Below are 24,871 nucleotides of genomic sequence, written 5' to 3'. Positions count from 1 at the left end.
GGGACCCTTATTTTGAAAGCCCCCGACTGTGCGCCATACTGCCGCGGACTTGACGCTCGGTGGTCGCTGCTCGGGGAGCTTTTTCTCTGCGCGTCGCTGCTTTTAATCACGGCGTCTCTGCAGTGCTCCGAGGCCGGGAACGGGTTCTCTGGATCAGACCGGAGCTCGGGATCTGCACTGGGGAGCGGCCCGGTGGTTCTGTGTCCGGGCAGACGGACCTGGAGAGCCCGGCCCACAGCGGGAGCAGCCCCCCGATCTGACCCAGAAAGCAGCGCTGACGGCCGGGGGCTGGCTGTCCACCAACAGGACGGTTAGCATCCCGCTGCCGCCGCGGAGCTCGAAGGGAGCCCCAGGCCGCGGACTGCTGTTCATCTGCTGGGGGATATTTTCACTTTTGTTTTCGGTGGCGGTCATTTTTTACAGTTTTTCTTTAATTTCTGCGGAGCGAGGAGGGCTAGCGAGGAGCTAGCTCCCAGCTAGCTGCCGCCGTTAGCTTCGCCTGTCCGGAGCAGACGGAGCGGAGGATCCGGGGCAGCCCAGCCGGTCCCTGGTTCTTGGCTAACGGATCTCTGGGAACCATGGCGGCTAATCTTATCAAGGAGATTGTTAGCAGGAACAAGCGGCGGTTCCAGGAGGACGGCTTTGACCTGGACCTTACTTGTATCCTTTACCTGTTATTGTGGGGGGGGGGTCGCGTTAAAATCACAGCAGTAGCATCAGTTCTGCATCCAGAACCCTGGATTTATCCGGTACCAGGACAGCTGTAGGGTCCGTGTAGACATTCTCACAATCTGGACACCGCCAAAGCAAAAAAACGGTTCTTTTAGATGCAGCGCAGGCTTTGTGATTCCCAGCTGGAGGGAGGTTCTGTCCCAGGTTCTGCTGAGGGAAACGGTTTCAGGTTCCAGGGCTGGGACTGTGGATCATGGGCTGATTGTCCTCTGGGGGTTCCTGCTGGCGAAGCTTTACCTGCAGGTTCTGGTTCCGGTCACTGCAAGAAATGAGTTTAATAACACGAGTATAATAATGCTGATCCAATACTGGGGAAGGAACCAGCAGGTACTGACTGGGTCTGGGTTCTGCTTCATTAGAGCGTTCAGGTCAGGGGATCATTCAGACGGATCTCATGGCGCAGCATCCTGGTCCTCCTCCTCTGTGACTCACATGGGCCAGAACTCCACTGCAGAATCAGAACCGGGAGGAGGTTTGAGCTCCAGCTGGAGCTGAGGAGAACGTCCACAGCCTGGTCCCCATTCCTGAACTTGGGAAAGGCTGTAGGAGAGAATCTGCGGGAAGAACTGGGCCGTAGCTCTTTGTCCTTCTGGGTCCATGTGGGTTCTGCTTTAGGTCGGTCGCACTGATGTGTTAGAACAGGAACATCCCCCGTAACGCTGGGAAATCTCCAATCACAGCGCACTTTTGTGTGTGGATTGTTTGCAAGTCTGACCCAGCCCGGTCCTGCTGAAGTTCTGCCGGTCTGCCGATTCAGAACCCCCTCCTCTGATGTTTGAGTCCCGAGGTCCGTGATGGACTGGGTCAGCTGCCTGTGTGCTCCTGTGTGATTCGCTGTGATGGGTTGTTGCCGTGGAGCTGATGCTGCAGCGTTCTGATCCTGGAACGGGTTCTGCTGCAGCCCAGCGCACCCTGGCTCAGGCGTATTGGGTTCTGATTGAGCACCGAAAGTCTGAGGTAAACGTTGCCCTGGATACAGAGCAGATTAAAATCCCGACCTGGACCTGTACATTGGATCAGAACCAGGCCGTCCCATGCGGTCCCAAACCTTCCTCTGTTAGGGTTTAGGGGAGAACGGAACAGGACCGAGCTGAGCTTGGACCCGTCATGATTCCAGACAGAACCAGAAGAAATTGATCAGCTGGTATTCAGGAGCTGCCTTAATCCGGTCAGTCTAACTTAATTCTCTGTTAAGTCCAAAAAAAAGTCGTCCTGATCCAGAATGCCTATAAGTTCTGCTGGGTTCTGAAAGCTGCCGGGTCTTCCAGGATGGGATCTTGTGCTCCGCTGTTGGCTGAAGGAGGTGCTGGAAGCAGCACAGTTACGGGAATTGAACCTGCTCTGACCGTAGCTGCTATTTATGCTCACACTCAGAACCTGGTTTGGGTTGGATCAGAACCTCTGGATCATTGTGAAAAGGCTGTTGAGTCAGAAGGTTGCTTTTAAAGACCCCGGCGGTCCCTGCTGCCCCAGGGAAGGTTCCACGCCCTCTCTGTTGGTTCCTGTTTCTAGCTGTGGTTCCACCAGGGGGCCTGAGCATCTTGGATGTTTTCTATATGAAACGTGGAAGGATGTGAGTCGTTAGCAGAACCCAGAATGTGTTGTAACCCAGGCTGCAGAGGCAGAACCTTTCACAGACCGGTTCCTCTCCTGAACTCGCCCGTCAGACATCTACCCCAACATCATCGCCATGGGCTTCCCTGCCGAGCGGCTGGAGGGCGTCTACAGGAACAACATCGACGACGTCGTCCGGTGAGTTGCTGACAGAACCGGAGCGCCTCGGTACGCGGGCCCGCTCCGCGAGGAACCCAGACCGGTGGCGTTCTGGAGCCGGTTCAGAGCCGAGCTGCAGGCGCCCGCCTCGCTGACAACTCTCAGCTGACCCAAACCAAAAAAGCATAAATATGGATTGTGGATGTCTGTGTGTCTGTTTTCCAGAGTAAAACTTTCCACTGGGAGGGTTAAGCTCAGTCACATGTTAGTTTGATCATGTGATGCTCATTGGCTAGGTGCCGGCACCGTTATCCACCTCTCTAGCCGTCCCGTCTCTGCGGTGAGTCTTTGGTTGTGCATGTTCTGGGTGTAGGGCAGCGGTCTTTGCTCCTACGGGCGGTGCTGGGCTCTTCCTCTTTACGTAGGCTCGGCCCGATGATTACCACGCTTTGGCAGTGCCCTGGTCGAGTCTGGGAAACGCTTCCAGATCAGATCAGCCGTGGATCACCTTAGAGAAAACTCACCGCAGAGACACGCGGGGGGACTGGGCGTCGACAGATCCGGTCCACCCTGAGAGAGGAACCCTGCAGCAGGAACCTCGGACTGATCCGCGACACTCCATTCACTTGTTTGCTTCTGTCTGTTTCAGGTTCTTGGACTCCAAGCACAAGAATCACTATAAGATCTATAACCTGTAAGTACCGCCGGCTCCGCTCCTTTTTCTCAGCCTGCGTCAGATTCTGCACGCCTCACGCGTGGAGGCGTTGCCGCTAAAGATCCGTAACCCTAAGTGACTCTTCCGCTGAAGCGGCACAAGCCCACACTAGCGTATGAAAGCATCCTTTGATGGTTTAGACTTGGGTCAGATGAGACGCAGATTGCGGTTTTCAGCCCCAGACACGGCCGGCCTGTCCGCGGAGAACCAGAGAACGGATGTGTGGAGTGTGGTGGGGGAACGGTGATGCTGTGGGCGAGTCTCTCTTCCAGAGGTCCGGTGCACGGCAACGTGATCTCTTTGAAATACCAGGATAAACTTAACAATTAAAAAAAAGTCTAGAGGCCTCTGGCAGAAAAATAAATATGGGTCAGCGGGTCATCAAGCTGGACAATGATCCATACCGACACAGGAAGTTCCCTGTAAGGTAACCTTCTTCCATGGCCGTCTGACTCCTCAGACCTGAGTCACCTAGAAGGCTTGCATCAGACAGAACTGGACCATCTAGAGATGTGAAGAGAGGACTGGTCTGCAATTCCTCTCTCACCATAATCTCCCGAGGTTGGAGATTATGGAGAACACGAATAAGAGCCGTCCTGTGAAAACAATCATCGCAGTGGTTTGCTTTAAAGTAGTCGATGCAGCGAGGTTCTGGTAGTAAAGTGCGTCCCTGTTTCCTCAGGTGTGCGGAGCGACACTACGACACCTCAAAGTTCAACTGTCGAGGTGAGTCGCGCTCCTGTCCGCTGCCCTGCAGAAGGAGCAGCCTCCCCCTCCCCCCTAAGCAGTAACCGCCCCCCCTCTCTTTCAGTGGCCCAGTATCCGTTCGAAGACCACAACCCGCCCCAGCTGGAGCTGATCAAGCCGTTCTGTGAAGACCTGGATCAGTGGCTGAGCGAGGACGAGCAGCACGTGGCCGCCATCCACTGCAAGGCGGGGAAAGGCCGCACTGGAGTCATGATCTGTGCCTACCTGCTGCACCGGGGGAAGTTCCAGGAAGCTCAGGAGGCGCTGGACTTCTACGGAGAGGTCCGGACCAGGGACAAGAAGGTCAGTGGGTCAGAGACGGCACAGGTTGGCTCCAGATGAAGATGGAAGGAATGTTCACTTGGCGTTCCTGGTTTCTCCGGTTTACCCCATCAGCCTGGATATTATCCTGAGCTCATGTCCATCTTTATGTTCTGGCTGCCGTGTCATCTGATTCCACTGAGCTAGAACCTAGGTCCTCACCCAGTTCTTGTGTTTTCAGGGCGTGACCATCCCAAGCCAGCGCCGCTACGTCGTCTACTACAACTTCCTGCTCCGGAACCGGCTGCACTACAAACCCGTGGCTCTGCTCTTCCACAAGATGCTGTTTGAGACCGTCCCCATGTTCACGGCTGGGACCTGCAGTAAGTCCAAGAGATGAGATCCACACCCAGCTCTGTCTTTTATAGTCCAGATTCTGGCCCCAGACCACAATCCACAACAGGGATTTCCAGTCCATGATTCAGTTCAGACTGAAAATCCAGTTCCAAACTCGGTCCTGGTTCCAGATCCAGAATCAGATCCAGACCTGGGTTAGTCCTGTATTCAGACGCAGTCTCAATTCCAATGCCAGCCCAAGACAAAAACCCAGACCTGCTTCCAGATCAGTTTCAGACCATATCCAGCTCTATTTGAACCTCAAACCCAGAATCAGATCCAGTCCATTGGTGATCCAGGTGCAGACGGTGATCCTCAGGTGTTCTTGTGTCCGCAGACCCTCAGTTCGTGGTCTACCAGCTGAAAGTGAAGATCCACACCTCCAACCCAGCCCACACACACAGGGAGGACAAACTGATGGTGTTTGAGTTCCCTCAGCCACTTCCTGTCTGTGGAGACATCAAGGTGGAGTTCTTCCACAAGCAGAACAAGATGATGAAGAAGGTGAGCAGGAGGTGATGGGGAAGAGGGTGAGGAGGATAGGTGGTTCAATTCATTCTTAGTCGTGACAGTTATTCATTTCCTGTTTTATAAGAAATTATATTTTGAATCTTTTTTACTTATTGCAAGTTTTCCATTTATTTGCCAGATTGTTGAACAGAATCAGTTTAATCTTGTCCCCACAGGGATGCTCCTATGGATGAGTTCTGCACTGTGGAACCACCCCCTACAACATTGACAAAAATAGTAGAGAGAACTTCAGGGAGAATATCAGCATAAATCTAAAACCCTAAAACCATCAGACTGAACCATATTTGAGAATGGACCTGAATGATGATCTGATAAGTCAGATTTTCTCCCTCTGCTGGTCCTTGCTTTAGGCTTTCTGAACCTCCTTCTGGATCCTGGCAGCTCCCATTCACCATGAAGGGCCGTGGAGAATGTATTTCCCCTTTTGTGTGTTAAAAGTGTTAGATTAGCTAATTCAGCAACAATAATTAAGCCGGACACTTTGTTTGATCCGCTCCAAATTGCACATCATGTTTATTTTGATATCTAATATCTTACATTTGAATACGTACTGTCTCTTTAAGGGACAATTCACAACATGGTTTCACAGAAAACATCCTGTTCCAAGACGGTTGGTGAAAGTTCAATAAATGAGAATAAATGGTTTCTCTAACCTCCAGGGAAACGCCGGCCAAATCCGATCGTTTTCACAGCAGTGTGAACAACCCAGTTCTGATCTTTTCACCTTTTCAAAAAATCTGATATGTGGTACTAATTCGGTCACGTCTCATGTTATCCGTCTTTCACATCACTCTCCTGTCTCTCACTACACATCCACACTCAGCAGTAGCAGTTAGCGCTCCACAGAAGGCCGTCGTTATAAGCTGTGCTGCTTTCTTTCTTACCGTACTTCTTCTTGCTGTGATCTGGTGTAAATATTGTCGGCTCCCATTGCTCAACAGCTTTCTAATAACAACAAGGAGAGATGCCAGTGTGAACGTAGTTGACAGGATCCTGGTTTGGATCTGGCCCAACATGGTGGTGATGTTCGGTTCTGTAATCGAGCAGCTGAGGTCACGCTGACACATTCAGTCAGAGGTTTATTCTGCAGGGAACACTTCAGATTTGGTTTTAGTGCAGGACCTGAAGTTTTCTAGAACCAGAGTTGGTTCTATTGGTTTTGAAAGTTTCCCCTCCATATTTAATCCTCCCTAAAGGTGGCCTTTCACTCTCATCATTCCTGTTTTAGTCTTGGTTCTTTTCAGCTCTCGTTGTAGTTCATTATGCCGCGTTAGGTACTGAGGTTCCGCCCGGCCCTTTGGGTGTTCCCGGTGATGTAGTTGGAATTGGATCTTCACCACCGTGAAGACCAAAGTCCAAACGCAAAGCGCCTCAGCCCACTCATCCCTGACGCTCTTCTTCCTGTGTCCTTTCAGGAAAAGATGTTCCATTTCTGGATCAACACCTTCTTCATCCCCGGGCCGGAGGAGACCCCGGACAAACTGGAGAACGGTAGCTCCGGAACCCTGCGGGAGCTCGCTGACAGAACATTTCCAAACCCAGGAATGATGATGATGATGGGGAGTGAGACCAATGACCGAGACTTCCTGGTTCTGACACTTAACAAGAATGAGTTGGACAAAGCCAACAAGGACAAGGCCAACAAGAACTTCTCCCCGAACTTTAAGGTAGAGCCAGATCCATGCTTCACCATTCCATCCCGTTCCTCTAGAAATGTTCTGTTTATTCAGGCCTTTCCACTGACGTTCTGTGGTCGGTGTTGGACAGTCCCTCTGGGATGTTCAGGAGGTCTTTATGGAAAACTGACACGAAGAAGCTGTGCGAATATTTGGGTTTTCTGGCTCATGATGTTCTTTTGTTCTTCAGGTCAAATTGTTTTTTACGAAGACGGTGGAGGAAGGCGCCAACTGTGACACGTGCAGCACGTCGGCCTCGGTGACACCGGACGTGAGCGACAACGAGCCGGATCACTACCGCTACTCGGACACTACAGACTCAGACCCTGAGAACGAGCTGTTCGAAGACGACCTCCAAAGTCAGATCACAAAAGTCTGACGCGCCCCGTCACGCATATATCCAGTGTATACGTGTACATAAGTACTGGACCAGAACCGATCTGGAGACTCTGGATTGAAGGAGCTTGAATCGGATTATAACCCCGAACTTCCTTCATCTACTCGGCGCACCACTGGACAATCATCACGTGGCGAGCAGCACAAAGGGGGCTGTGCTACAGGAGTGGGCCGGGCCTCAGAACAAATTGAGTAAAACTGCAATCTCAAAAAGTCCAAGATAATCCAAACCTTTCCTCGCCTTCCTCCCATCCCTCCTTCCTCTTCCCCTCCTTCCCCCGGAGCAGCTTCAGGAACCGTCATCCTGATTCTGTTTCTGTCCTGTCCGAGCTCCTGGTCCGGTTCTTCTGAGCACCGACCGGTTGACCGGAATCACATCAGCTGCTTTTCTGTTGGAATGGATTTTTTTTTAATTATAATTCACCACATTCCCGTCAAGAGCAGAATGCGCCTTGGATTTAGACCCGATTGAGGTCGAGGAACGGTTAACACCAGGGCTTGGTTTGGATCAGGACCAGCTTGAGAAGGACACCCAGGTCCAGATCAGGACCTGGCAGTGAGTTGTAAGTCTAGAACCCAGCTTTCTGGAGGAAAGCTTGAGAGGGTTCTGTTGACGGATTTAAAGCAGAGTCCGGATCACAGCAGGAAGTGTTAGTTTGCAGATGAAGGTCCGTTTCACGTCCAGTTTCTGCAACCGTTCTCACCAACCAGAACAGGACATGTTTAAAGTTAGCTCCCACCTCTGGTCTTAAAGCGTCCTGCCTGAATGTTCCGGATCTCCTGCTGAGATGGTGTAGACATGCAGTCTGTTATTCCTCGGTCCGGTCGGGCCGGGTCCCTGGGGTTCTGTAACCGGACTAAGCTTTGGGGTTCCTCGTCTTTATGGCGGCGCGGCGCTCAGAGGGACATTCCGACCCGTTTAACGCCAACCAAACCAGCCCTTCTCCACCTCCGCTGCCGTTTTGTCAATCCGCTGTTGGAATGCATCCGGCCCGTTACAGGAAGTGTACCGGGTTCTGTACCGGGTTCTCCTCCAGCTTCTATCAGTCATTAAGCTAAACAGCGAACAAGCTCCTCCCAAAGTAACCATTCCTGCTCTGGACCTTCAGCCTTGTAAATACTCCCCATCACACTGAGTCCATCCAGAAAAGCCCTTCTGGTGGTTCGGCAGCTTTCTGTTAGCTTCAGAAATGTATGGGAATCATATAAGCTACGGAGCTTTCTGGAACCGGAACCAGGGGTTGGGAAGGAACCTGAGGTCTTCAGAATCACCGCTCTGAAGCCGTTGAGCAAAGCCGGGTCCCACTGCTACGAGGTCAAGGTTCTGGTTCCTCCGAAGCTGATTAGAGACGCTCCAACCAGGATGTACGTCTTGAATTGGGTCCGGTTTTTGTCCAGTTTCCCTTTTTTAATGTGCACACGCTTGGGTTGGGCCAGACGGAACCTGACTTGGTTGGAGCAAATCCCTCAGCCTCTAGGTCAGACTTCAGGGGCAGTTCTGATTCCTGCCCCCAGATTTGCTCCTCACACTTTCCTCCTTCCGGTTCTGGATGTTGGGAGCCACATTGGAGTGTGTCCACTGACACCTGGAGCCTTTTCCCGTCCAGAACCAAACCCTAACAAGGGATTTGGACTCTGCCTGGCTCTCAGGGTTAAAGCAGGATTAGCCAAAGAAGAACACTGACCGGCTGTTCCTCTGATGTTCATTTTCTCTGAGAACCAGGTCTGAGGTAGAACCTCGGGTCGATGAACCTGTGACCTCAGCTCGTTAAAGGCTGTGGGTGTTCAGGGGTATTTCAGATCAGCCGGTCCTTACTGATGCTGAGAAGTTAAGAATATTGTGTACCTGGGCGTCTTTTAGAACCTCCTGCGTGATTGTCAGCTCCAGGATTACCCTACTGCGTGCTCTGGATCTTCAGTCCATCTCGGTAGGCTTCAGGTGCTATGCTGACCCAGTCAGTGGTGCTGTTGATCCGAACCCTCGTATCTCCTGTACTGTGCCGTCACACCTGACCCTCCAGTCTGGTACGGTTTAAACTACAGCTGAAGGGCGTCCAGAGCTGAAGCAGGAAGTCCACATGTGCCAGTGGTTGAGTCCTGCTCAGAAAAGCGGGCTCCGGGCTTGTTTCCGGTGATCTGCAGAGACGTTTCTGCTTTTAAACCTGCTCCAGAGGCTCGGCTCACCTTTTCGGCCTGTGCTAGAGACAGAGTCACGTCTGCTGTTCCCAGACCTGGTAGAACCGGGCTCTGACTCAGACGTGAGCCGCGTGATCTCTGTTCTGACCATTCAGGTTCCGTTTCAATCCCCGGTCCTGTCAACGGGAAGCTCATTCACAGATATTTGTCTTTGTGATTTGGGTTGAGGTGGTCGTCTGTTCTCCAGTCAGTTTGTTCTGCTAATGAAGAACAAAAACCGTCTTCGTATGTTAGTGTTTGAACCAATCAGAACCGTCACATTTCATGATGTCAGTGTTCAGCTTTATTGGAACGTCCGGTTCTACTCAGCGAATCCTTTTAGGTTCCAGATGTTAAAAACCTTCAATCACAACTGCCTGATCGCTCCTGTAGAACAGTAGTCAGAGACATATTGATGAGTTCTGCATTGTGGAACCGCCCGCTTAGATGTGGTTTGTAAACATGTTTCTTATGGTTTTCACTCAGACATTAAACGGCAGAGATGCTGTGACGCTATGAGCTGTGTTACCATGCAAACACGTTAATCGGACCCCTTTTATTCTGCCGCTACTCATTTTATAATAAAAAAAACACTGTAAAGTGAATAAACTATTTATAAACAGCTATGAGTCTCTGTTTTTTTTTTTTTTTAACTACTACTCCCATCAACCCTCCAAAGGTTATGACCACAGCAGTGCAGATGTTGGAAGCACTTTCTCCTCTGTTGGAGCATCCTCTGAGGCTGAACAGCAGAATGGGGTCTGCTGTCTGAGAACACAATGGAACCACGCAGGATGTGGGTCTCTCAGAATTATGGATGTGGCTCTGCTGCCAGACAACAGGATAGAACTCTGAATCTCAGCTGTAAAAGAGCTGACATGGTGTGAAATCAGTCTATTAAAGAGCGTGATAGAAGTAGCAGTTTGTTTTTGTCATTACTTAATTCAAGGAAAAGTCTGAATATGTTCATAAACCTCTTTTGGAGTTCTTAGGAGAACCCTGAGTACAGCAGAAGGATGATGGTTAAAACTGAGAAAAGAGCTTGCTCTGCTCCTAGTCAGAGGATTATAGTCTTGCAGGCTTACATATTTCTAATTTAGAATGAAGGTCCACATTGACGCTGGCTTTCAGAGAAGCTGATCAAATGAACCAGACGTAATAAATAAAGAGCCCAAAGTGGAGAAAGCTCTGCGCCACTGGTGACACGGCACCGATGATCACTCACTGAGCAGGCAGCTCCACTGAGCACAGTCAGAACAGAGGAAAAGCAGCGCGCAAAAAATTAGGTCACACTCAGAGCCTCGTGGGCCGAGAACCAGAACTGATTCTGTCTTATCTGGTGCTATGAAAAAAAATAATAAAAAAATCAGGCAGCACTGCAGTATCAGCGCTGCCACTGGTTTGATTATGCAACCTGATACCGATCTAAAACCAGTCAGACACCTGGAACCGTTCTGAGGCCAGTCAATAGCTCCTGATCAAAAATTTAAGACCTGTTGGGGAAAAAATGGCAAGAATTCACATTATGCAATGTTGGATATTAAGAAAGTTCTAAGTAGAGCTTCCAAATGCAATAAGGAGAAATTGAGTAAGCATTTTATTGCAAACAACCATTAAAGTGAAATAGGCTGTTGATCAGCTGATCAAAAGTTCAAACATTTTCAAAAAAGGACTGTATGAGTAGCTGCACCATTCTTGTTAATCGCCTCAAACATTTGTTTCGGCACGCTTGACGCTAGTGTTTAGAATAGAATAGAATTCAATTTACTGTCATTGCATTGTCACAAGTACAGAGCAACGAAATGTGGTTTCTCTGCATTTAACCCATCACCCTAGGGGAGCAGTGGGCTGCCATGTGCGGCACAATCTGGGATTAAGAGTCTTGCTCAGGGACCCAGAGTGCAGGCACTGGGGATCAAACCGGGTACTTGCATCCTTCTCTGAGTGCAAGCACACTGCTCTAACCACCGGGAAGCTAGAAGGAATGTTGCTCCAAGTGGTGAAGATGATTTCATGGAGGGCATCCAAGGTCTGGACCCAGTGTCCATTTTTGTAAACCTCCCTCACCATTTAACCCCAAATGTTCTCAATTGGATTTAGATCAGGGGAACATGCAGGATGGTCCAAAAGAGTGATGGAAGAAGTGCTTGGTCAGGTGGAAAACCATCATTACCACACATACGATGGCCCTCAGTCATGAGGGATTCCAGCTGCATCATCAGAGAATAAATCTTTCTTCCACCTTTCATTGTCACGTTTGGTGCTCCCGTGCAAACTCTAAACAGGCTTTGTGCTGCTGGGCCTTTCAAGTCGTTTTTTGTTCTTAAAACCTCTCGCAGATGCTGTCTGATGGTTGTGGGACTGCTGTTGGCACCAGTGACGAGCTTAATTTGGGTCAAGGATCGTCCCGTGTCTGAACGGACGGCCATTCGGATCCTCCAGCTCAGGGCGGGTGAACTTTAGTCGGACCTACCACTTGACTTTTTTTGTTCCATAACCCTCGGGGTCTTTTAAGAAGACCCTGCGCTGCGGGGGGCCTTGCTTGTGGAGCTCAACAATCAAACGGCGTTCAAAGAGAGAAAGCTTGTTCGCCTTCGCCATCAGGAGGTCATGACAGTGTGGACACCTGACAGAAAAGCATGCCGAATCCACACGTTTAGAAATATTTGAGCTTTTAGATGTTCTTTAGATCAGCTGATGATCAGCGCATTTCAGTTTATTGGTTTGTTTGAAATAAATTGTTCGCTCAGTTTTTTTCCGTCTCACTCCCATATCTTCTTTTTGCATTTAGAAACTATTTAAAACCTTCTTGAAATCCAACTGTGCAAAACGTGAAATCTTGCAATTTTTCAACTGGTCTTATATTTTTTGATCAGGAGACTGGAAAACTGCCTCAGAACTCTAGTTTAACTGTGTTTCTGTCCAAGATGAAGCTACTGCCATTCTTTTTCTTTCACATAGAAAGTACTCCTGGGTCAATGCTTCTATTTTCTTTTTGTGTGTAGGCTCTGTCTTCTCAAAGCCCCAGTTGGTTGTGTCAGATAGTCGCTCCCACTGGGTCTGGTTCTGGTGGACGTTTCTTCCTGAGAAAGGGGAGTTTATGGTTTAGAGGTGGGGACAGACCTTCCAGCAGGGTGATGACTCTCCTTCAGGTCACATAAACATGAGTCACTTTCATAAAGCAGGCATCAGTCGGCCTCAGGTATGCAGCTGAGCAGGTTTCTCTTTGGGAGGTGAGTCACCAGAACCAAAACGCAGAGATGCACATCATTTTTAACCTCCAACATTTATTCTGAGAAAAACCGACAAACATTTGATCCTGATCTTTTTTTTTAATCACTTCATGATTCGATTGGGTCAATAATGCCAGTCATTGAGCAGGTGTGTCTCAAGTGTTCTGCTGGACATCCAGTGAGCCCTTAAGAGCTTTGAGCACACTGAGTGCCGATTCCACACAGCCGTCAAAGTTTGAGTGGGTGAAGGCGTCGCCGCCACAGATGAGCGGCGGCTGCTCCAGGATAGTCATGTGACCTGGACAGTTGGGGACTGAGGTCAGCACCTGCACAGGGGATGGACAGGTGAGTAAGGAGCTGCCTCACTTGGAGGAGATACACTTCTGCACCAAGAGCTGACTCACCTGGGAGTACCTCCACTTCTGAAACTTGATGCTGCTTGGCTGAGGTAGGTCAGGGAGAAGCCTGTGGAGCTCCTGCAAGATGATTGGCTGGATGGTATCCTTGTCATTCTCCAGGTGCTTCAGACCAAACGGCACACTGGTGTGGACGACAAGGGATGGACCCAGACCTGGAGCATCTGAGGAGACAGATGGGTAAGTGAGCCAATCACAAGTGGCACTTTATACATATTCTTTAAACTTTAAAGCACCAGCCTTTGTTGTTATTATCGAATAATCAAAATTTTAATTAACTGGGGGAAAAGGGGGCAAATGGAAGTCCTAAAGATAATCCGAGACAAGACTGCTGAAGACACATTTGAGTCAATCCGATACAGATGAGTTGAAGAGACCTGTGCTGCGTTTCTTGTTGTCCACGGCGATGTAGCGGATGCAGTGGCTGTCGGTGACGTAGCGTGCCCCCCAGGTAAAACTGAAGACAACGTCAGGAGGGAAGTAGAGTGCAACAGCAAAGCGGGATGAGTACCTGACGCCCTCCAGCTCCTCCCTCTGCTTGACGGATAGTACTGTGAAACAGACAGGATGACAGACAGGCATTAATAACACATGCATCATGGGAAATGTAGTACCTGCATGCTTGACCCCAGGTACTTCAGCTCATCTACCTTCAGCGCCTGTAGTGTTCCACCTATCTCCCTCTCTTCAAACATGTAGAGAGGAAAACTCCCCTTTAACGGGAAGAAAGCTCCAGCAGAACCAGAACCAGGCTCAGTGTCAACAACCTTCTGCCAGGACTGACTCGGGTCAGAGAAGTCAGAGCAGACACACAAAAAGAGCTCAGTACCACAGATCCAGGAGTACTTTCTATATGAGGGGAAGTAATAATGGAATGGCAGCAATAGCTCCTTTACCAGCTTCCTCTAGAAGAGAAACACAGCTAAACAGATAAGAGCTGATCAGATTCCTCCATAGCTAAGGCAAGAGAACTGGAGCTGCAGAAAACAGCTGGAGGAGCTGATATGGCCACACCACCACAGGTGTGTCATCTGGACCGTGAAGCTTTCGACTCACTTCCTCCTCACGGCTGATCTCACATCCTGCCGTTTCACTGACGTTCCACTCAGGTTCCTCTCACCCTTATTCACTGGCTCCTCAAAGTCCTCCTCCGTCTTCTCAAGGCCTATCTCTCCATCATTAATCCCTCTGAACATTGGTTCATTGTCTCCATCTCTATCGATTGATCCTAGTCTGGTTCTTCTTGGTCAGGATCCAGACTCGCCATCCGCCCTTCTCCTTGCTCCCTCTCTCTGTTGTAGACGTAACTCTGGCAGCACTTCTGTCTGGATCCCCTGACAAATATCAACTTTTTTTCAACCTCCAAATTCCAGACTTGGAACAGACAGCTAGCCAGTTGTGGACCACAGGTTTTCTGGGAACCAGCTCCATTTCTTCAGATCACTGTGAAACTCATTGTAACTTCATCAGGTTTCAGCTTCATTGTGAGCTGGGTCAAGGTTCAACCAGGACTGCAGATTTTAGTGACGTACCTGAGCAGACGGGGCATTCCAGCATTGAAGGACATTTTCTGCCCCTCCCATAAGCTTTGATATAAGCCATCCCAAAGCATGGACTAGTTGTGTAAATTACAATTATTGTCAAACTGTAAATATATGAGAAACATGCGTTTAAAAACCTGTGTCCAAAATGTACACCACCCTGTCACCTAGAGCTATTTCACATGGTAGAGGAAGAGGACAAGCAGTCACATGACAGAGGAAATTACATCATCCCATCAAACCATATGCCAACAGCAAAGAGTGCTGGAGACAGTGCAAGAGAAAGAAAAAAAGAAAAAAACAGCAGAGAAATGGAGGCAAACGGTCATCTATGTTGTCATCGACATTTTCAATAATAGCCTCACTATTACAAATGTTCCTGATGTCATGAATTACCTGATCCTTTTTTAATTATCTGAAAATCCCTTTCTAATCATTAGATTTGAACTATTGGACTGAATGACTTGATACATAATGGATCTAAGCAAATCAGGCGAGATTTCAAAGGATATTTACATTGATATAGCACAAGTCTTTTTTTTATCCAATAATTATATTTATACAAAAATGTGACTAAGGATTTCTAAAACATTTTCTTGTAAATCTACTTTTTCAAAGTTCCTTACTGTTCATAGCAGGGTTGCACTAAGCATAGTGCAGGGAAATAAGAAGTGTAGCTCTGATGTTTGAGCTGGACTATACCGTCTAATGGGTTAATTTTTAAATAAATGGCAGAAAATTACAAAATTACGTTTTTACGCCCAATTCTGGATTGAGCTAGTTTCTGTCTGGCTCTGTTACAGAACGTCTCCACCAACAGGATGTTCAGTGTCCTTCCTTCAGGACTCTTAATCAATTCCATGATTCAGAGGCTGCACGCAGAAACGCATGCACTGCAGCTAAGAATAACCTGGGCGTGTGTGTGTGTGTGTGTGTGTGTGTGTGTGTAGTTAGGGGGTTGGGATGTGGGAGGGGGCAGAGGAAATGGGCGCTGTACCTGACCAGCCAATCAGAGGAGCTGCAGGTGACATCACCATCACGAGAAGAGGAAACACACACAGAGGAGCTGTGGTCTCCAGCAACACACACACACACACACACACACACACACATATACAGAGAACCAATCAGTCTCCAGAGAAGTGACATAATATCAGTGGAGAAATGTGTGTGCAGCAGGTTCATGCTGCTTGTAGGGGACATTTTGTGGTTTATTCATTTATCTTTGATTAGCCACTTTGTATGGTTAGGGGTAGATAGCTGTAGTGCTAATTCAGTTTAGATTGAGGTTAGGTTAAGAATGCACTGGTAATTGTTAGGGTTGGAGTCACCAAGGTGACACAAAGTCCTGGCGGCGTTAGAAATCCAAACATGTGCCTGTCCAACGGCTGCTCTGAGATCAGTTTCTGTGGGTTCCATCACTCTGGCTGTTCTGCTTGTGTCTGTGAGGTTCTTACAGTTTCCCAGGTCTCCCTGCAGCTGCAGGATCTGAGGGACCGGCATCGTCAGGACAACGGCGTCAAACGTCTCGCTGCCTCCCCTCCTCTCCACCTCCCATGATGCTCCACGGCAGTACAGGCCAGTCACATGGTATTCCAGGAACAAATCAGCTCCTGTGGCAAGAAAAAAAAAAGACAGTTTGTGATCCATAGAACCTTTTACCTAGTAACCAATGATGTCCAGTTTAGGATTCACTTTTATCAGCTTATCCAGAGAACATATTTATTCTGCTGTAGCTTCGAACTGATTCTGGTTTGATTTGGTTCTGATCCAAACATCAAAATGTTGGACCACAGTTTGGAACTGAAGGACCTCAGTTTATCCAGGACCCTACTTCCCTCTTGTGGTCAAAAGAAAGAGAACATGGTGTTATAGTAAACAGAAACCTCCATATATGGACATAAAAAATAAATTACAATTGTAATGAAAAGTTCACTTATATCAGTAACTCCATCATTACGTGAAACACAATATACAGAATAATTCCACACAGACTGATGTTTTCAAGCCTTTATTTCCGTTAATTAGGAGGATTTTCTTACATCTCATGAAAACAACATTTGCGGTTCAAATATTACATCAGACCAACAAAAAATTATTTTTAATACATGGAGAAGTATGTTTAATACCTACTGAAAGGTTGTTATTTTCAAAAGGTACTTTTATTCTAACAAAGGAGCCTCACTGGAATGCATGTTCTAATTTATTGCCCAGGTCTGTATGGAAGAGTTTTTCTCTGAGAGAGGTCAGGAGACACAGCTGTGCAGACTCGGAGAGAGTTCTCGCATTTTTCACGATCCGTTCTCCTGATCTCTCGCTGCAATCTGTGATGCATTACACATCGAAACTGAAAGTGTGCCTTTCCAGCAGGAGTGAGGCTTTTTGAAGCAGGGTTCTGCTGGAAGCTGAGACGTTTACTGCTCAGAACCTAAGATCTCATCTGCTGTCGAACCTGTAGACACAGTTGAAATCTGATCTCTCCATAGAAAAGATGACAATAAAAAAGGAGGATAAAAATCTAGCGTTCAGAAACACACGGAAGCTAGCCTTAACATGGTTACAGTATGCATACTGATCCAGGCTGTTAAATGAGTCTGAACTATATAAACTTCTGTTGTTGTAATTTTGATGATTATGGCTTACGTGTAGTAAAAAACAAGAAGTCAGTGTCTCAGAAAAGGTAAATATTTTGAAAAAGTTAAATATTCAAAAGTCGTGGTGTCGCTTGCATCCTTATCAGCAAACAACTCCAAATCTCAGTCTTGGTCAGTGGGCGACACAATGCTGCTGGACAGATTGGGAAATTTTGTCTTTTGACACATAAATACGTGTGACAAATAATGTTTTTTAAAGTACTGACCTTGGAGTTTAAAGATCCTTTATACCTTGGCAGTGACTGTCTCAGACCTTCAGTTAAACACTGCTTCAATCAAAAAGAGAACAGCAGCTTTCATTTAGAACGGTTTCCCTCTGGGAAGTGTAGAGAAAGCGTTCTGAAGGAATAAAGATCGCTTTGGCCTGGGTATCATAACATCTGCAAACACCCACACAGAGCAGACAGAAATGTGAAAAAGAGATGCCAGAGAGAGACAATGACACACTGACCAGTCGAACCAAGAAGTTGGGCCCAATCAAGTCCATAAAGTTTGATCCTCTTGTTCAAAATTCAGATGCAGCACCGCAACATTTTTTAATCTTTCAGTGAGATAGACCTTCAAACTGCTCACGGTTCAGTTTAAAAGTCCCAGTGAGGAGCCACCCTGACATCCTGAGAACCGTCACTGCCAGCCAATCAGTGGGGGCCCTTCCACACCGATTGGCTGGCAACTAGGGTCGTCACAATACCAAGATTTCATACTAGTTACCAATTCTAAGAATAATACTCGATACCATTTTCAATATGGCGGCAACATTTTTGAAAGGCACGGGACTCTCTCCAGTTAAAGTTGTAAAAATTACAATATGACATTGTAATTCATTTATTAGAACAAAATCAACGATAAGGTGACAATACAGGTCTCATTCAGAAAAATGTTGAATTTTAGAGACAACTGCTAGGGGTCGTCACGTGTATCCTTATCCTTAGTCAACCGTGTACTGACAAACGTACTGAAAGGCTGGTCTCCCAATTTATAAATACTGCTGGGGCATTATTGTGTCTTAAAGTTTGCAAATCAGTTTGGAAATCATAGAGCTTCTGCATATCTCAACGTGGACACCCTTAACACAGAGTTCCCGGTTCCAGACTTTTCTTATCTGACTAGGAACCGTGGCATGAAGTTTAGAGCTGACTGAAAATGAAGTGTTTCCACAGACTGGATCTACAGAGGCTGGACAGAGTTCCTGTTCCCGGCTGCTGGAAACAGAATATGTTAAATTAACAGCTGGAAATCACAGCATTTTTCACTCAGAATCACCCAAACGACCACAACAACGAGCTGCAACCTGAGCAGACAAGCCAGGCGAGGTTACCCGACTAACTGGAAGCAGACGAGCGGTTATCTCACACACACAGGTGTGATAACCGGACTCAGAAAGGTTGGATTATCCCACTGTGACAACAAGTGGGTAAGTGCGATGACCCTACGTAGACAGGAAGTGGACAGGTATGTAACCTGACTCAAAAGGGTGCGATTACCTGACTCGGACAGGAAGTGTTTGACCACACTGCTCGTGCCCAGGGGCGTCACGTAGTCTTTGTTTCCCTCTTTGTGCTGCAGACCTTCGATGTGACAGTCGAGTGGCTGAAGCAGGCCGGCTGACAGCAGCTCTGCATAGAAACTGAACACACACACACACACACACACACACACACACACAGAGCGTCAGAAATTCTCCCTGGGATGTTGGTTAGTGTGAGAGGAGGCCAGGCCAGGCGTACTTGCTGTGGGACTGAGCGTAGGCAGGAGTGGCTGTGATGTACTGCGCTCCGAGGTCAGCAGAATGAGACGTAGGCTCTGGAGGACGGCTGGTGGACATCCTGCCCCCTGGCAGACACACAGGCAGCTCAGGGTTTAGCATTTTGCCAAAAGATCCATTTCAAATGTCTAAATAGCCCATTTCACAATAAAACCCTTTGATTCATTCAACAGTCGTTTTTAGACAAAGCATCTACAATCACACAGTATCATGACTTTATTTTACACACGCCAAAAAGATTGAAATATAGTTTATTGATTTTTAAAATGGCAGGTACATTCTGGAACGATTGGAAGTTGTAATATAAGAATAATAAGCTATATATAACTAAATATGGGACATTAACTTCTCCACACATTCAAGGCAGTAGTAGGAAACTTTACGTGTGGAACGTAAAAGTGTGGGAAACACACTTGCAGCAGGTTCTCCCTGTTTTGCAGTTCTTCCTTACACGTTGCAATGGCCTTCTCTTGTGTCCCCTTGTGTTAGCTGGAGTGATGTTCTTATCAGGGCCAGGCGCAGGTTGCTGCGCTGTCCTTACCGCCGCAGCTGAAGCTGCTGTGTTAGGAAGGTTGTCTTTCAACCTGATTACAGCCCCAAACTTCTTGCTGTCATGATGTGAGCTCCTGAAATGACAGCTCTGCTGCCCACCCTAAACTATCTCAGGTTTGTTGAGGATAATTTGACAACATTTCAGGCATAGATGCTTGTGTCTGTGTCAATGGACCTTCTGACCTCTGTTCCCCTTATACACCATACCTGATCATTCCATGCGTTTGTTTTAGGATTTCTGCATGCCCCTTAAAGACCATGGGAGACTGGAAAACGCAATAAGTTGACTTTACCTAAAAAGTTATTTTCTGTTAACTTAAAAACGTTAGTATGTGCAAGTTGTACACGTTGAGTTAGCGCAACTCAGCTAAATAATAATCCCGGGTGCACATAACTTAACCTAAATGCGGTGGAACACAACTCGCGCTCGTTCTCGCGACATTGTCCAGGTCCCCCTAACCCACTGTGACCACTGCCAGATAGAAACTACACATAAACGTGTCCTGAAAGGTTGCAAGATTCACTAAAACACCAATTACTGATGTGACCTCTCAAAAGATGCAGGTCAAATTTGACCCGAAACAGCATCAGTGTGCAAAATGCGTAGCATCTGTACAAAAGTATACATTTTATTTTTGTATATGGGTCACTTTGGGAAAAGCCATTGAATGCTAAATGTCAAAACGGTTTGTGGTATGTCAGGGTTTAATTGACCTTCACAGACCGCTTAGAAGGCAAATTAAAGAGAAGAACCTAGAAAAGGTTCTACTGTTCTCCACCGGTTTAACCTTTTAAAATCAGACGCTTTTTGGGGAGCATCCTTATAGTTTAGTCGGTCGTGTGGCTGCAGCCATTTAATTCTGCTGAAAGTCCCGTCAGAACCCAGCTGGTGTCAGAAACATCAGAAGTATCCATCTGCAGTCTGGGTCTTTTCGGCTCTGACCTGAAAAACCCAGAAACTAATTAAGCTGGAAGGGGTTCCGAACTGACCTGCACCCCTCGCCTTGTCCCACACCACCACCTGAACTTTGCTCTGTAGCGCTCTCCTCAGCAGACATGCGCACAAGCTACCCGTGAGGCCCGCTCCAACGATCAGAACCCGGGACATCTTTAGAACTTAGCTCTCCGGTCCGATCCAGAGAGTTCGGGTCCAGAGCGGCAGGAGTTAACTCGGGTTACAAAACCCCATAACACAGATGGCCAAACAAAAGTTATTCCGGTGTTTGATGACCTCACATCCGACAGGGCGTTTCAAAATAAACGCAGCCTTCCGACCAATCACAGAGAGAATCCGCCTCTGACGTCAGCGTTCTGGACACCGTATGTCGTCTGACCCGCAGAGTTCAGAAGAGCAGGGGACAGCGGTACCAGCACGACAGCAGGTAAGTTCTGATGGCTTTTCTTACCTGGTGGAATGACGTCATGCAAAACTAGTCCTGGTGAGAGAGGAGCGGAACCGGTTTATTAAACGGTAGAAAACGAGTTAAACCAGTCGGATAAACCAGAAATCGGCTATAAATACTTCATAAACAGGTTGTAACCCAGGTAAAGAACGAGTGTGAAGTGAAAAACATCAGGCTGTGAGCGAAAACAGGCTGCAGACACGTTAAAACAGGCTGTAAATATGTTCAAGCCAGGCTGCAAACAACCGATTAAAACCATGTGTTAAAAAGCAGGTAAATATGCTGAGAACTGGAACTGGCTGCAGACATGTTGAAAAAAAGTTAAAACAGGCCATAATCAGCCTGAAATCAGCCACAAACAGAATTATTCTGCTTTACAGTAATGTGTAATGAGGTTAGTCAAACCAAAGGGAAAAGTGTGTTTAAGAACCAGGCTGACTGCAGTTGATTGGACCCATCAAGACTGAGACAACATGTTCTATCAGTCTGAACCGAGTTAATCACAGACTGAAAAGGGTTCAATAACATTCCTGCAGGGCTGGTTCTTAGCATCGAGGTCAAATAGGTGGTTGCCTAAGGCGCTATCTGTCAAGGGGGCGCTGCTACATGGACAAAAACACCAAAACAAAAAACAATTGTGATAGGATACCTACTGAAAAGACACCGCCTGGTAAGCAGAGCATTACAGCCCAGAACTTTGAAAAAAGACTGCAGCTGACACAAACAGAAAAAGATGTTGAACACAGGTATGGAGAGGCTATGGATGTTGCTAGGTCCGGCAAATGCGACACTACTTGAACAAACACACCAGAAAATCAATCAGTCAATCAACTTTATTTCTATAGCACATTTTAAAAACCTCATGGGTCACCAAAGTGCTGTACATTAAAACAAGAAAAGTTAAAAAAAAAGAAGTTAAAAACATACAAACACACACACAACATCAAAAGCTAAAAAACAGGTTCACCGCAGGAGTATTTTAAAATTTTCGACATGAAAAGATCACTGTGTATAAAAAGCCAGGAAATTAAAGTGCATTTTAAAAAAAGAGATTTTAAAACAGGAACAGAGGAGGCCTGTCTGATACTCAATGGTAAGTTATTCCATAATAAGGAGCAGCAAGAGCAAATGCTCTGCCACCTCTGAGCCTCAGCCTGGTTTTAGGGACCGTGAGCAGCAGCTGATCAGCTGATCTAAGGGGTCGGGGTGGGCAGTAAGGCTGAATCAGCTCGCACAAATATGGTGGAGCAAGGTTGTTCAAACATTTAAAAACAAATAACAAAAGCTTAAAATGAATTCTGTAGCGCACAGGGAGACAGTGAAGGGACGCTAGGATGGGAGTAATATGCTCGCACCTATGGGTCTGAGTTAACAAACGAGTAGCAGAGTTCTGCACATGCTGCAGAAAGGCAGGAGAGGTCTGGCTAATGCCTATAAACAGCATTACAGTAGTCAAGACGAAGAAGAGTACTCTATTGAAAAAACAAAACGAAAGCTAAATATCAAGACGAGTTTAGTCTATAGAGGCGTCATTAGTTTAACTGCCTTTGACTCTTTAGGCTAGCGCTTTGATGGCCGCATGGAGGACATACACTCTAAAAAAAACCTGTTTGATATAGTTGTGGTTCAAAGCAGTCTGCAGGTACGGCAAAATGCTTCAGACAACCTCATGGGAGATAAGTCTTAAAACATGTATTCTTGAAACTGAACATGTTCTTTTGACATTTGTCTCTATCTGTGGGTATAGTAATGAACAGAAAACCAGGAATGTATTGTATCAGTTTACAAATGTTATCGACGAATTAGAAACTCCATATTCAACAGACCACATACCAATGGGTGGAGACTTTAACCCTGGATGAGTGATCAGACGGATTAGACATTATTAGACAGGCCCTATTAGACATTACCACAGCCATCTAATTAATATAATAGCAGATTGATTTAACCAAATCATGCTGATTGATGCCCGGAGAGAACAAACAAAAATCACAGACAATACACTTGGACAAAACCACATGGTCAAACATCCAGAACCAGGACAGATTATTGGTAAAATTCATTTCAGTAGCAAGATATAACATTAGCACTCAGATTTCCAGTAGCCCTTTAGCAGATCAAACTCACCTCAACCATAGACAGAACTCCAAAGACTATTGGTAATGTAAATTTCATTTGTTAAAAAACAAAAAACATGGCAGTTATATAAAAAAAAAAAATCCCATATTGGAAATAAGAACGGATGAAAATCTACAATAATCAGTACAAAAATGGGCATTTCTAAATTGTCCTATAGATAACAGTTATATTTTTTAGCCAACATGCTAACTTAAAATTATAAAAATGAATCCAAACTAGTTGGGACTGTTCTTAATTATTCTAATAAGATAAACTGGGGTGAAGATAGAAAAAATATTATAAACACCCAATCAGAATTAGATTACCTTTTCGTTAAAAAGGACACATGCAGTCTAGAACTAAATGGATCGAGGATGGAGAGAAGAGCTCAGCGTAATTTTGAAGATTAGAGAAGCAGATGGGTAAATAAATCCATTTCACCTCTGTTAATCAGTGACAAAAGCTGCAATGACTCAGATTGCATGTCCAAAGAAGTGGCAACATTTAGGGCAACACGTATAAATCCTCACACAGCCAACACAATTCTAAGATTTATTTTTAAATCAATCGATCACATAATCCCAAAGATTTAAGAATCCTTTAGAGAGTTTATATGAGGAAGACTTAATATCAAAGAATTAGAATATTGCCGTTAAAAAAGTTTGCAGGTTGTTTTCTGATTTGTTACTATTTCACACTCTTCTACTTCCTCGGGAAGTCGATGTCAAAGTTGAACACAGCTGGAAGTATAAATACATAAATGACTCACTGATCTCATGCTGTCATGAGATCCAGTCCATAAAATGGACTATGTACCACACTCGCTAATTTGCACATTTGTAATCGTATCCTTATCCAGCATTATAAATGCTGCCCAACTCTTAGTCTCCAATATCACTTTTGCACTTTATCCGGAAACTTACTGCATATTTGTTTACATTTCAACTGTCTACTGTTAAATCACTGCTGCACTTTATCCGGAAACTTTATCCGGAAACTTACTGCATATTTGTTTACATTTCAACTGTCTACTGTTAAATCACTGCTGCACTTTATCTGGAAATCAATTGGAATTTATCCTCTAAATTACTGCAATTTATTACTGCATTTTAATCCTGTACTGTACATTCACAGCAACGTATCCTGTAGAGTTACTGCAATTTTTCTGAGCTGTATGAAATCGAAATTTCGTTCTGTATGCACTCTGTGCATACAAAATTACAATAGAGAAAGTCTAAGTCTAAGTCTAATGTTGTATTTGTACATTCTGTTTTTTTGTCGTTGTTTTGCTCATTTGTCCTTTGCTTTTTCTCTCTTAATCCCTCCTGTGATTGGTGGAGTTGTATATATTTGGTTTTAAGTATGGTCTATGTACTGTTTCTATTGTTAATAAAGATTTGAACGGGAAAAATAGCAAATATAACCAACAAGCCCGTCCTCTGCATCCTGCTGTTCCTCATTCTGATGGTGGTCTCGCTGCTGTCAGTCTAATGTGCTGAAATGTTAAGTTTAAATCCCACAATCAGCTGATCCAATGTTAGTAGGTTAAAAAAAAGGGAAATTAATTAGTTTGTGATTAGATTCATTTGCAAAGTGTCTGAGAGTGATTGGTAACCTTTCTAATATTTTTCGTAAAGTTACAGTTTAGCTAAATAATATTAGCAGGCGGGTTCTGGCGTCGTTACAAGCTAAACGAGCAAATCTGTACCTTCTGAGAGAGGAGTTTTCCTCCTGAAACCACCGGGTGGCTTGCCGGGACTGGGGCTGACGCCTCTGCTCTCCCCAAAAAGGGGGGGGGAGAAGGGGTGACTAGGGTAAGGAGGGGGAGTGAGTGACCTATTTAGGTA

The 24,871-nt window shown here is 46.3% G+C and overlaps 2 protein-coding genes across 2 annotated transcripts; one reads left to right on the top strand and one right to left on the bottom strand.

Annotated features, from left to right (window-relative positions):
- The first annotated feature begins 578 nt into the window (after positions 1-578).
- On the top strand, positions 579-9,968 carry ptenb (phosphatase and tensin homolog B). The gene is made up of 9 exons (XM_012849915.3): positions 579-660; positions 2,400-2,484; positions 3,095-3,139; positions 3,843-3,886; positions 3,972-4,210; positions 4,410-4,551; positions 4,902-5,068; positions 6,511-6,762; positions 6,962-9,968. Exons 1-9 carry the CDS (start codon positions 579-581, stop codon positions 7,148-7,150), a joined length of 1,245 nt encoding a protein of 414 aa, XP_012705369.1. The 3' UTR covers positions 7,151-9,968.
- A 2,641-nt stretch (positions 9,969-12,609) lies between these two features.
- On the bottom strand, positions 12,610-20,734 carry rnls (renalase, FAD-dependent amine oxidase). Its single transcript, XM_012849922.3, has 7 exons — positions 20,494-20,734; positions 18,914-19,019; positions 18,671-18,813; positions 15,990-16,145; positions 13,369-13,542; positions 12,980-13,155; positions 12,610-12,901 (listed from the first exon to the last, which is right to left on the bottom strand). The coding sequence occupies exons 1-7, from the start codon at positions 20,609-20,611 to the stop codon at positions 12,731-12,733; spliced, it is 1,044 nt and encodes a 347-aa protein (XP_012705376.2). The 5' UTR covers positions 20,612-20,734; the 3' UTR covers positions 12,610-12,730.
- Positions 20,735-24,871: the final 4,137 nt, after the last annotated feature.

This window comes from Fundulus heteroclitus, chromosome 10 (assembly GCF_011125445.2).
Source record: "Fundulus heteroclitus isolate FHET01 chromosome 10, MU-UCD_Fhet_4.1, whole genome shotgun sequence".
NCBI lineage: Eukaryota > Metazoa > Chordata > Actinopteri > Cyprinodontiformes > Fundulidae > Fundulus > Fundulus heteroclitus.
Note: the sequence above shows the minus strand (reverse complement) of the source record. Positions and strands in the feature narration are given on the sequence as shown.

Excerpts from the sequence above, each read along its gene's own strand:
- ptenb (XM_012849915.3), top strand. The coding sequence starts at position 579 with ATGGCGGCTAATCTTATCAAGGAGATTGTTAGCAGGAACAAGCGGCGG. Across the intron at positions 2,485-3,094 it reads AACATCGACGACGTCGTCCG|GTTCTTGGACTCCAAGCACA; the intron begins GTGAGTTGCTGA and ends TGTCTGTTTCAG. Across the intron at positions 4,552-4,901 it reads GTTCACGGCTGGGACCTGCA|ACCCTCAGTTCGTGGTCTAC; the intron begins GTAAGTCCAAGA and ends TTGTGTCCGCAG.
- rnls (XM_012849922.3), bottom strand. The coding sequence starts at position 20,611 with ATGTCCCGGGTTCTGATCGTTGGAGCGGGCCTCACGGGTAGCTTGTGC. Across the intron at positions 19,020-20,493 it reads GGACAAGGCGAGGGGTGCAG|GGGGCAGGATGTCCACCAGC; the intron begins GTCAGTTCGGAA and ends TGTGTCTGCCAG. Across the intron at positions 18,814-18,913 it reads TACGCTCAGTCCCACAGCAA|TTTCTATGCAGAGCTGCTGT; the intron begins GTACGCCTGGCC and ends GTGTGTGTTCAG.